Source organism: Protopterus annectens, chromosome 8.part0 (genome assembly GCF_019279795.1).
Source record: "Protopterus annectens isolate FY-2018-M chromosome 8.part0, PAN1.0, whole genome shotgun sequence".
In the NCBI taxonomy this organism is placed as follows: Eukaryota; Metazoa; Chordata; order Ceratodontiformes; family Protopteridae; genus Protopterus; species Protopterus annectens.
The window spans coordinates 304864192-304877715 of NC_056741.1; the positions used below are offsets into that span (position 1 = coordinate 304864192).

Sequence of the window (13524 nt, forward strand, 5' to 3'; positions counted from 1 at the left end):
CAAAGAGGCAGAAGGGGAGACCTGGATTTAAGGATATCTGTTGTGTCCACCAAAAGATTTCTCTTCTGACAAACCCCAGCACTGGGATTTGAAAAAGTAAAGGGTGTTGATGATGGGATAAAAGAGACTTCAGATACCCCTGTATCTTTCTCGTGTGGAGTCTTGTCAGGGGTATCATGAATCACAGATGCCATGAGACTCAAAATCCTGAGATATTCCCTCACAGCGACCAAAGTCTGAGTGGAAACCCTTAGAAACGGATTTAAATAAGGATATAAAATCTCTACACTGAGGTGTCCAGTTGACATTACAGGATCACAGTCCTGTGTTGTGAGGGAATCAATACAGACTTTTGGCTGTTCTCTTGGAATCCCAGCTTGTGTAAGAGATCTCTCACCCATGACAGAGAAATCCCTGACACTTTGAAAAAGGTTCTGCAAGATAAGTAAGTTGCCTAAATATGAAAAATATGGGTTCTGAAGCCTACAATGAGCTATAACTAGAGCTAGACACTTTGTGAATATTCTTGGGGCAGTGGATAATTCAAAGATAAGGTGGAGAAGTGATAATGAGATCCAGACATACAAAACGTTAAGAAATGTCTGAAGTCTGGATAACAGGGATGCGATGATAGACATCTTATACGTCTAGTGTTACCATAAAACTTGAAAGATGAACAAAAGGGAACAGGTTGTGAAGTGGCACCATTTTGAATTAGGGCACTATCACAAACAGGGTTTAGTAAGAAAAGATCCAGAACTGGTCTCCAAGTATTTTCTTTCTTTTTTTTGTACTGGGAACATCATTGAATAAAAACCCTTCCCCACTTGAGAAGGAGGAACTGGTTCTATCAGTCCTTGGGACAACACGTGATGAAGAACAGGTAGAAGTAAAAGAGTCTGATCTGGGCAATGAGTAATGACCTCCTGGAAAGGAGGAATGCCCTCCCATTACCATCTGTAATCTTGATGAATAATTTTCAGAACCCATTTTTCTGAATCAACCTGTTGCCAAAGGCAGAACAAATGGAGATTAAGATTATCTGGAAGACAAAGGGGGCAAGGGTGGGAGTGGGTCACAAGGTATCTTGAATAGTAATCAGACATATTGGGCTGTCCTTGCTTTGCGGAGGCTAAGGACTTCTTTTTGGAACTCCCTTGCCATTTCTTTTTAAAATTCTGTTAACCTGAATTCTTTTGAGACTGTTTATTCTGTTTACTGCTAAAAAATTGGAGAGGGGAAAGAAAATGCCTTGAACAATTCAGAAAAGGACAGCTGAAAAATCTTACAGATTCTCTGGATCAGCTGGCCCCTTTCATTTACTTTTTGATCATCTCTGTAGCAGTGGGGCCAAGCACTAAATTGCTATCCAAGAGAAAACCTAAAATGGCATTTTTAACATAATCTGGAAAGTTCTAAGAATGCAGCCATGCAAACCTAATTAAAATGGTACTAGTGGCTATAGCACCGGAAGAAGTATCAAGAAAATCATACAATACACTGCAAACAATGAGTAGTGACCTGTCCAAAAGAAGAAACAAAGCAGATTTTTCCTCATAACATTCCTCATACTCACAATTTGCCAGAACAAACTTTAACACACGACCCTGACAATTCAAAATTCAGAACACCGAAGTTTCAGAAGTATATCCATTTTTCCCTCATACCTATCAATAATTTTCCCATCCTTATCAGAAAGAGTAAGTGTTTAGCAGCAATGGGGTCAACTAAAGCTGTAGCTGCTGGGTCCGGTTTGGAAATAGTGTATAAAAATTTAGAAGACTGAGGAAACTTATACATTCTATCTGCCTTTTTAGTGGCAGCTTGCTGACTAACAGGAAAATTGCTGACAGCAACATGCACATCATGTAAAGCTGACAAAAGAGGAGGAATGGGTATAGGTTCTGGAAAATCCTTCTGCAAAACTCAGTATTTTCTGAGGGACTGAGAATCCTCAGTGTTTCCCACTGAAAACAGAGCACATTCTAGCAACAGCCTCAGAGAAAAAAAATACCCATAGGAAGAATAAGAAACTGAGCTCTTCTCTGAGTTTGAATTAGAAATCTGAGGAGAAAACCCTGAATCCGTCCCTGCATCTTCCTCTTCAGATTCAGAATCTTGAAGCTCTTTAGGAAAACAGGAATCACTCTTCCTTTTACCAGAAACTACTTTACAAGAAGGATCAATAGCCTGAATTAAACCCTGAGCCAGACCGAGAAACTACTCCTGTCTAAAGAAAATTGAGGAGGAGTAGATGCATGCTTGGTTTTCTGTTTCTTTTTGACAGGACAAATCGGGTGAGCTATGTTACTAATGGCAACAGCTACTTCCTCAGGGATGGACACAGCATTCTGGTACACAGGGAAACCCTTCCTGTTCTCTCTCCCAGGACCGACAAGAGAGGCTTTCTGCTGCCCACTGACAGGACGTGGCCAATCTCTGATCCATAGTGGCAGTAGGTGGTACGCCAGATAGATCTACGGTAAAAGATGAGTGGTTTGAGGAAAAACAAGTGGCCACAGCAGAGTCACACACCTGCAGTTGAGGCAAATTACTAACCTGCTATGATGGCAAACGCTGTTGCTTACCTTTTTCTTTTTGTAGCTGTAAGAAGGACCGACCACGGGAGTAGTCTGTTCTATGGTCAAGCCGAAAATGGAGCATGTTTCTCATGGAAGACAAGCAGCAAATGCCAATAAAACTAGTAGTCCACAAAAGTTATTTTATTTGTTATTTATTGATTTATTTATTGGCAGGAAAAACACAGTCAAAAGCATTTTCAGACACTATGCCAGCAACACCAAGGAAAAATAAACACAATTTCTTGACAGAAAATATATTTTCAGTTTGTTAATACTACTTGTAAACTGACTGAAAATATGAGTGCTCCATTTAAAAGTACTTTAAGGTCTTGAGACAGTCCATTAAAACACAACGCAACACAACACTCCTAGCTTTAAAATAATTTTCCTGAAGAGAATAATAAAACATCAACAAATTTAAGAAAATGGAAGTTTTTTTTTTCCCCAAAGGGAACTTACTTGCCCAGCAAAGGAAAGCACAAGCCAATCATCAATCCTCAAAACCCTCAGAGGAGCATGCTCTTTGGCAGTAGGAAAGCTCTGTAGGGCTTCGCACCCAAACGTGTCTCTTAGTCAGTTCAGCTTGAGATGCCTGACAGTTTGGGCACATTTAAGGTGACCTATGTCTTTGGAAGCTGGCTAGCCATTACATCCTTGGCAAGATATAACCCTTATAGCTACAGCAGCTATTGCAGCAGTGGCCACTATGAAGGACATCTAAAGTTACATCATCAGTTTGAGATTACAAAAGCCAAAGAAAACAAATTGCCTTTCTGAGTAAAGAAAATATTCCATTTCGTCTGTCTAGAAGGTCCTCTGCATACTGTCAACAGCATCAAAATGGCATCTTTCCTCTTACAAAACTCCTTGAGTAATATCGGTTGGATTATCACTCTTGCTTCACAAAGGGAATGCTGCTGCTCCATACTCTCTAAGTTCAGGTGTCTCCCTAGTAAACAAAAATTCAACTGTTACTTGGTTTGCTAATATTCAAACTTCTTAAATTAAACTGCTTTCTCCTTCTTTGGTAGCTGCCTTATAAGAAGAATCTCCAGTTATAGTCTTGCATCCCATCCTTTTACTGCCTTTCATTACAAACCCTTTGAAAGAAACTTCACTACACAAACCACAGTTTCTCAACACTTGCCCCACAACTTTGATAACATCTATCATACATCCATCTTCAAGGCAATTAAATCCTACCAATAAAACAAGAAAAAATATTTAAAGATGTAACATTTAACTGATTAATAAAAACAAAATTACAAGAGCAAATCCCTCTCAAAATCTATTTTATTTGCTCCCATAATGATATCAAACAACTCAATGCCTCAAAAAATTACACCCTTTTCCCCCCACACATGTAAATAGTTGATTGCACAAAACTTCACATGTTGTAATTATTTTCCTGTATATTCTTTACTGTCACTTATTTAAGCAATAACCAATGACGTGGTGTGGTATATTGAAGATTTACCCATGGTTGGTGTGGTTTAATCATGAGGGCAAAGCCCGAGTGATTAAACAAAGGCAACAGTGGGTAAATCTTCAATATACCACAACCACAGAGTCGGGTATTGCTATTATACAATAACATTATTTAAGAAAAAAAAATACTTACTTTCCTTAAATAATGTCTTTGTATAACAGCGGATTATTGTTCTTCCCCCAGTTGTGGTATACTGCTTCTTCCTTTTGATGTATTGCACATACATATGGGACTTGCATTCCCATGCATACCCAGTACATCAATGCTTTGAAATGGAAGCAACAGAGAAAAGAAAGTCTCCGTTGCTCTGTTTTCTCTCTTTTTTTTAATGTTAAAAAAAAAAAAAGGGTTTTGGGGCACTTTGTACCAATCCCTTTGGTATATTGTGGGATTTACAACAGGCACTCTGGTTGGGATGGCCAATCAGCGTGCACGTTTTTGAATATTAATAGGGAGTCATTGTATAATTAGTACTAACCCTTTCTTCCATTATAACAATTTACTGTCAGTTCAGCACTGTAAACAAGGCTGGCTTATCACATTGTTATTTCTCTGTTTAATGTGGGCTACTCTTAAAAAAGGTTTATAGGGTTCAGTGTCTACCCCAGTTAACACATTAAAGTAAAATAAAACAAAATAAAATAATAAAAGAACTTCACAGTATTTCTTAGCAGACATATGGGGATCTCTAACAAGTTCAAAACTATAATGTCATGCAGAAAAGGAATGTATTCAGACATAAACATACCATTTGCAATCAATATATTTAAAACAGAAATAGCAGGCTGGAAAGCAGAAAACCTTTATCTAATTCTATCACTTTGACTGGAAAATGAATATTTTAATTAGATCAGTTAACAAGTTAGAAGGTTTAAATATACTTAGGAGTGGAACTAAAGGAAAGGAAGATATTTCAGATTGCATCTTATTTTGTAGTTACTTTTGGCCAGTAAAGAGCCAGTAATAGAACTCTAATTTTTGTTATTGTTTAGAAAATTAAGGACTTAAAATAACATTGCTTAATTGGATATTAAAGATCTGGATGATGAATGGGACAGATTTCTTGGAACCCCCCCCCCCCCCCCCATGGGAGCTGGTTGATGCATGATTCATGTATGAAAAATTACTTTGAAAAGCTTTAGTGAAATCACTGAAGATGGATCCATAGGGCCACTAAAGTTTAGGTACCTACAACTAGGAGGCAATTGCACTGCAGAGTTCTCTAAAGGTGTATTATTCTAAACAGCAGAGCTTAATGTATAACCTACTTTCTAGGTAAGTGGCTAAGGATAGAGCACAGATGAGAGGAAGCTATGGTAATCACCACATTTGGTACACCAATTCTTTCCCAAGTCCGAAAGAATGATGGGATCTGAGGGTGGTTAATATGCTACCTATTATTCATGGGAACTGGGTGAACATAGATCTCTGACCAGTGGCCAGTAGTAACTAAGGTTATGCCAATTTCTCTGTTTGGGAATGGAGAGGTTATGGCAATTTTTCCAGAGGTCAGACAGAAGGACAGGATCTGAGAATGAAAATAAAACCTGAAGACATATGCATTTGCTTAAAAAATCGAAGTAGTTCACCCACTCTGTGATAGTATTAATCACATCTCTTTCTGTGTGGGAATTTATGTTATAACAGCATTCCATTCAAGCCTGTAAGTTCCAGTGGGACTGAATGCTTCTATTCATTTATTTATACCTTTTGGCAATTAAGAAAAATGTTATGGTTGTTAAAATCTGGAGAGAATATTTATAAAAATACCATGCTTTCTCCCTTTATTTAATGGTCTTTTTTAAGTGTTTATTAAAGTAAGGATTCGGATAAGAGAAAGTTTTTTTTCTGCACATGAAGTAAATTTAGAAATTGTTGCAGATCTGTGCTGATACAACACTATAAAGTCACTTTATCCCAGTTCATTTGCTGATAGTTCAAATTCAGGAGACATTGTGGTTATTTGTAAATTTCAGAGTTAGAAGGTTTCTGTTTTTTATGTTAAATTAAAGTGATATGTCTATTTTATACAGCAGAAGAGGATTAGTAATAAATATGAAAACTGTCCATAGAAGGCACTTGAGCCTGACCCTGTAATATAGTGGGATAAAGCCTTGACTATGCCCCAGAACACCTGTGTTCATTTAGCAGCTTAGATCCTGAAAGAACACGGGTAGAGTGGATGGGAATGAGTGGTTGATGCTTGCTTATCCATCCTGGCCTGGGGTAGGATCATAGTTCAATTTATTACATTGGTAACACTTACAGGAATGTTGGAATATCACCTACAGCAATGTGTATGGTAACAATCTCTGTGAGAGGTTGGCATATGTGGTAGCATACATGCACCTTCTATGAGTAGTAACTGTGGAATGTCTTCGGGCATGAATGAAGAGGGAGTTAGGTAAGGGAAGACACTAATCTGTAGTGCATGGATGATGGCTCTCACCTTCAGGGAACCAATGAGTCATCAGAATGGCTGTGGGGCAGAACTACATAATCAGTGGATGGGTAAAAACATGCTTAACGACTTAGGAGTGTTGACTTATTCTGGGCAGACAATAATAAAACACATTAAACTGAATGGATTTTGTTTGAAAATAGAAAGAATGGACCATAATGAAAGCACTTAGCAGATTGTTAATTAAAAAAATAAATAATAATGTCAAATTTTATCAAGTGTTTACAAGGACAGTTCAAACCCTGTAGGTAAAAAGAACTGTTTTACGTGGTAAAAGCTGGCATATTAAGTCCTATTCTGGTCTGTTCCATATCAGTGATGTAGTATCAGAAGTCACAAGTCAAAAGGTGAGCATTTTTTCTTAGCTAAATGTCTTGTAATACTCATTATAAGCCGCATTATTTATTGCAGTGTCCTCAAGATTTAATCTTTAACCTCAGATGGTAAGTTGTTCTAGATACATTGGCTAGATTCTGAGAGAGTTGTTCTCAGTGTAAATTAAATTACTGTCTCTGATGTAAGTCCTGATTCCATAAAACCTGCTCATGGTGTAAGTGACACTTCAGTGTAAGGCCTGTTTATAAACAGGCTTATATCAGATGTTAGGCCTCAGAAGACCTGCTGTAAGAGTAAGTGCTTACTCCCATGCAAGTCACTGAGAACAGGTCTTTTGGAATGAGGCCCATCATATTTTACAGTTTCTAGACCATGTGCACCTTTAATACACATTAAAAACATTAACTATTAGATAGCAGTGGCAACAGTGGTAAGCAAAGAACAACATGAGCATTAGTTCTTTAAACAGTATTTCCACAATAAGACATTATGGGATAAAGTTCCACCATAAGTGCATTAGGGTAAGGTGAATGGCTTGCACAACAACAAAAAGGAGTTAGCCCGTCAATTTTGCAGGAGAATCTAATTACAGTTACATAACTGATCCCATTAAGGAAATCTCATTTTTAACACAGTAATTTGAGTTACTGTTGGCACAGCAACATATTAAATTATTTTCTCCTCTCATAACATATATAATATGTTGCTGTGACCATCTGTGATCATTCATATTTTTTTCGCCATATGTGACTTGAGTAAATAGTCCTAGATCATGCAAATATGTATTTCTTGCACCAGCTACAGAATGTTGCCTCACTGAAGAAGGTTCATCTTTTCCTTCCCTAACAGTCATAGATGAAATGATCTGTTTACCTTCTTCTGATAGTTTTCTTACTGCTGTGATTAACCCTCTTTACTCTTTTCAGTCTGCAGTTGCAATGGAAAAGCCTGCATGGACAATGGGGAATGTTGTCACTGGGAGTGCCTCGGAGGCTGTATCCGGCCCAATGACAACAGGGCATGTGTGGCATGCCGGAATTACTACTATAGCAAGCACTGCCTGTCAAACTGCCCTAATGGTACATACAGGTATACGGGATGGCGATGTGTGACAGCAGAATATTGCGCAAGCCTACGTAAAGTTTCAGATAACCCCCGCGAGACCTTGAAGTTTGTCATTCACGATGGAGAGTGTTTGTCAGATTGTCCATCTGGGTTTCAGAGGAATGAGACCAGGTAAGGTAAAATAAGAGTCCATTCTGTTAATGCTGAAATAATAGCAGCTTGCACACTTCACATGTTGTGCAGTTTGAATATGATGATACTGTTTTCTGTTTGTGTGGCATATAGGAGATAAAGTGGTCTCCTTTTTAGGTCTCAGACTTTTATGCGATTGACTCTTTTGGAAATTTACCTGTAAGCTCTGAAATAAAGTACTTGTAGGCGTTAGTAGTTCCAGAAGAAATGTAAAATTAAAAGTAGCTTCTTTTAGGATTTTAAGTAAATGCCTGATACTGAACCGTTCAGCAGGTTGTAATGACTCAGCTGCATTCTGTTTATTCAGGGGTGGTCAGAAACAGAATGTTTTTAGGAAAAAAAGCAATGGGCAACATTTATCATTTAGTTCATGACCAAACACATTATATTTCATTAAGTCTTTGGAAAAAGCATACCAGTTTAGGGGTATATTATTACATAGGTTATCTGTGGATACTGTAATATTTCCATCTGAACACCTGTCATTTAAATATTTGTCTAAGTAAACTATAAAGTAATAGCTAAGGTTATCAATTTTTTAAATCATTTTTAGTACCAGTGCACAAATACAACAGACACATTTTGCAAACTGCTTTCACTGTACGGAAAAGTGGGAGTTAAATAATAGGACTGATGCAGGCATCAATAAGCAGCAAGAACATTTGGAAAATATGGTCCAAGTCTGCATTTTATATAGGCCCGTACTATTCTTATGTGCTTCAGAAAGGCTCTGTAAAACACTACAATGCAACAGAAGCCATACTGATCATTATGATCAAAATCCCACAATGCATCTTTGTTTGTATGACTGTTTCATCCATGCATTTGTAATAGTGTTTTAGGCACAAAAAACAATGCCTTTGACTGTGCTTCTGTACTCATTTGCAATAAACACAGTACTACAGAAAAGAAAGACACCCGTTTTTAATGAATATTTTTGCTAGTAATTTCTAGAGACTGCCTACCATAGGTCTTTTGTTTTGAAAAGCAGACTGTTCTATGACATACCAGTGTCCCAGTGCCACAATACCCGATATGTCATGTGCATTATAGCCACAGGTGGATATTTATGGAAGTCACCCCGACATTGTCAAGCATTGCCACCAGGGCTGACAGACTGCACAAGTCACTGAGTATAGTTTCCCGTTATCTTCTGTGGCAGAAAGGCACAATGTACCTCATGCTCTTCTGCCCTAGGCATTCTTGATTTCTGTCATTGCTTCACCTTCTAGAACTGCTTTTTTTTATCAGTTTTGCAACATTTTCTTCCCAACAAACCTTTAACTTCAATATCCCTACTACTTGGGTGTTTAGACTCCAGCATGCATTAATTTGTTTTCTCTTCCAGTGCACATGTACCAAATTCCATTTCCTTGGTAATACTGCAGTATGTCTATTTACTTGTTTTGGTAGCTGTCTATTGGATTTTAACACCCTAATTTTCCTAGATCTGACTGCCAGAAATCGACACTGTGTTCTAGGTGTGCCCTACCACTACCCTATACATTGCATGAAATCATTAATTTTCCTTTGAGCTACTCCCCTTTCTGTGTACCTCCTCCTGCTGAATGCCACTACCAATTTCACATGGCACAGCATGGCTCATCTTTAGAATGACTAAACCTCTGGATCTTTTTTCTCCTGCGCTGCATTCCCTAAAATGATTCCTCTCACTACATGTATTTTCACTTGACATACAGCTCATTTGCCACAAGGCAATTCAACCTGCAAGGGTCACAATGTCGCACATATACTTAGACAATAAAGTAAAATAAAGGAATACATGCACACACACACACACACACACACACACACACACACACACACACACACACACACACACACACACACACACACACACACACACACACACACACACACACACACACACACACACACACACACATACAGACACACACATGAATATATGTGTACACACACATTAGTCGCAATAAGTAAAAACCTCATTATTAGCTAACTTGCATGTCTATAAGTCATCATTAACAACCACGAGTTCCAATGTATACTCTCCTGTGGTAGTTAATACTGGCAGCCAATCATGCTGGCACAGGCACCCCACATTCACTCTCCCACAAACATAGACACATTCAAACACGTGCACACAGACAACACATACCTCTTACCTTTCCCTGATTAATTACAAATTCCCCAATGACTCTTCTTATGTATTTGCCCCAGGCCTCATAAACCATGGACAGCCAGTCAATAATGCCAAGCATAATAGTTTCAATTGTTTTATTCAGAACCTACATGATAATGGTAGACCTGCTAATGCATTACATTTTAAGTGGGTTCTGGTAATACTTTAAATAATACCCCAACACACCCACCGCCCCCCCCACACACAAACATCGTCTCTAATGACTCGCATACCGTTGCAAGCATTAGAGCATGCTAGATAGTACAGATTTATATTTTTTAGTATGTAACATCAAAAAATAATAAAATAACAGCATTAACAGTTTAGTTAGCTTAGTGGGTTAATGCTTCTGCTTTCAATGCAAAGGGTGCAAGAGCTGAAACCTTCTCTTACTTTCACTTTATGTATTTTTTTTAATACACAATCAATATATTGCAACTGCATCATATGTCTAGTGGTGGAGCAGAGGACTGATATCCTTTATCTAGGACAGTGCAGGTTTTGAATAATTTTTACTGCCCTTTATGGCATGCTATGAAGAGTATCCCTGCTTTCTTTAATTGCCTGTAAGGCATGCTACATACAATATCCTTGGTGTCTAGTGCTCCCAACCCAAGTCTTATGTAAATTCCATTTAGCTATGATGTTAATAGAGTTCTTCCTAGTGGATAGTGTTCTTTCCTAACCCATTTCTTGTATAAGGGCTGTTTAAGCATGATGTCAAGAGAGAGATCTTTCTGGTGGCTAGTGTCCCCCCAACCACAAGTTTGCTGGTTAATCTAAAGGAGTGTGCAGGTAAGATAGAACCCCCACATTCATATATTTATACACACACACACACACACACACACACACACACACACACACACACACACACACACACACACACACACACACACACACACACACACAGCTGACCTAAGCCTTCACTAGCCTCGCAGACAGATATAAACTTACATATGTAACCATGTAAACTCCTTAGCAATTACCTGTACCATGATGGGTGAACATGAACTTTTGGCCATGCTAATTAACACAAGTGACCAGGAAGGGCTATGTTAATTTACTCAGCCAAGAAAATCACTTTACTACATAAATGCCTTACCACAGGGACAGCCAACCGAGCATACATGGTAAATTAGCATCCTCCAGAAATCCTTTATTAGCATTTGGCATGGCTGTGGAGACAGCGCACCATGTTACTGCACATCAGCAAGCTAATGCACCATGGTATGTTTGTCTCTGAACATCTCATGTACACCTCACAGTGTGTGTGTGTGTGTGTGTGTGTGTGTGTGTGTGTGTGTGTGTGTGTGTATATATATATATATATATATATATATATATATATATGTGTGTGTTACTTACTAGCCTTTTCAACTCTCCACAATTTTGTTTTTTATCTCTTATACTATGCCATTCTCTCACTCATTAATGAAACTGTATAGTAGTTATTTAAGAAATATTTTTCCTCACTTGGTAGAAGATGTAGTGATAAATTTATTTCTTTATTTATTTCTGTCCATACTTCTCTAAATTGTTTTATTTTGAACAGAGCAGAATTTTTTTCTTAATGTGTAATCTTCTTTTCTGGGCAAGTGGCTGAGGACAGGGTACAGGGGAGAGCAGGTTATGGCAGTCACCACATTTGGTATGTGTACCTTGATAAGTGCGTAATATTAAGAATGTTAGTAGAGAGGTAAACACAATGCTTCTCATAGGCTGTGGCTCCATGTAGGTTATTTAATCTTAACCTCACTGTACAAGAGAATATGAACTGGGCTTCAAGTATGTGGCATGCTTTCATGCACTTAAAAAACATAACTATTCTGAGTTTTCTAAACACTGTACCATCATTATGTAAGTAGGAAAATATAATTTGTTTATCTGACCATGTCTTTGTATTTCAAAGTTCTGTATAGTAATCAGAAATCAAAAAATGAACTCAACTGCTTACTGTTTTGATACCTTACATTTTGGATTCTATTTGGTCTGTTTTCAGCCTTTCATGTCTTAAGTGTGAAGGATTATGTCCGAAGACCTGCAAAGTAGGCTTCAAGGCAATCGAGTCAGTTCAGTCAGCAAAAGAGCTGGCAGGATGTACAACTGTGGAAGGAAGCCTTATTCTCAATATCCGCAGAGGAGGTTAGTACATGAAAGTCATTTTTTAACATGTACAGATGGGGAATTTCATTATTCATAAAAGGGATGGAGTGAGGTTCGCTACTTAACATGCACAACCATATGTCATCTGTTTCATCAGGTTCTGTGGCCAAATAAAATAGTGTGTACTTCTAATTATCTCAACTACTATTTTATGACTTTATATTGCTTGCTTTATGCATATTCAACTTCAGTCCAAGCAGTGAGATTTCTGTACAGTACGTTGGAAAGATTATTGCATACACACATTGCTGGCATGCTTTCTTTTTATTTAATATTTGTTAACTGGGTTGATACACTGGTCTGAAGACACCTTTTGGTCAAGATCCAGGCCATTTGACACTGAAAATAGAACAGCATAGAGGTAAAAGTCACTTTAATGAAAAACCGAGCATGCAAATAATATTTAGGTATATATTGTGACAGTGTTAATGAATTATATATGTATGCATAATAGATCTTGCATTCTATCAGACTAAGAATTCAGCCAGGCTGTCTCACCAGGCTAATAACCTCCTTTCAAAAGAAGCCCAAGGTGGTATTTCTTTTTGGCCAGGGCATCAGGGAAATTCCCCTGGTCTTTGGTGTAGGGGGATGCATTAGTGTGCGGTGCATCTGTCTTCCTGTTTCTGATCCAGGCACAAAGACATCCCAGAGAAACAGGAGGAAACATGGTGACAAACAGGCAGTATGGAGAAAATAAGGATAATGGAGATTTGAGTTTGGAGATGGCAGAAATGATAGAAAGTAATCCGGAGGAGGAGAACTCATACAGATCAGAGGAGAAGGAGGAAGCAAGGCAACAAAACATTTTGGAGACTGTGTGAGAAGAAGGAATGGATTCAGAAGTTATTTTTCAGAAGAAGCTGTTTGAGGAAGATGCTGAGAACCAGCAGGAATGCGCCATTACAACCCTCCAGTCGGGAGGGTTGTGGGATGAGTATCTCAAGGATCTTATTAACCCACGTGAACCAGAAAGTGAGGTAGCAGCATCCTGGGGACAACTGATGGAAAAAAATACAAGGAGAAGAGATGGCAGAGGAAACAACAGGAAGAAAATTGTATGCATAGAAGG

At 38.2% G+C, this 13524-nt stretch overlaps 1 protein-coding gene across 1 annotated transcript in view; it reads left to right on the top strand.

Moving 5' to 3' along the window:
- INSRR (insulin receptor related receptor) overlaps positions 1–13524 on the top strand; it is a 467004-nt gene that overhangs the window by 157994 nt on the left and 295486 nt on the right. The window contains exons 3-4 of the mRNA XM_044079802.1: positions 7795–8104; positions 12289–12431. Of these exons, the coding sequence (XP_043935737.1) occupies positions 7795–8104; positions 12289–12431 (453 nt within the window). The remainder of the gene's footprint in view (positions 1–7794; positions 8105–12288; positions 12432–13524) is intronic.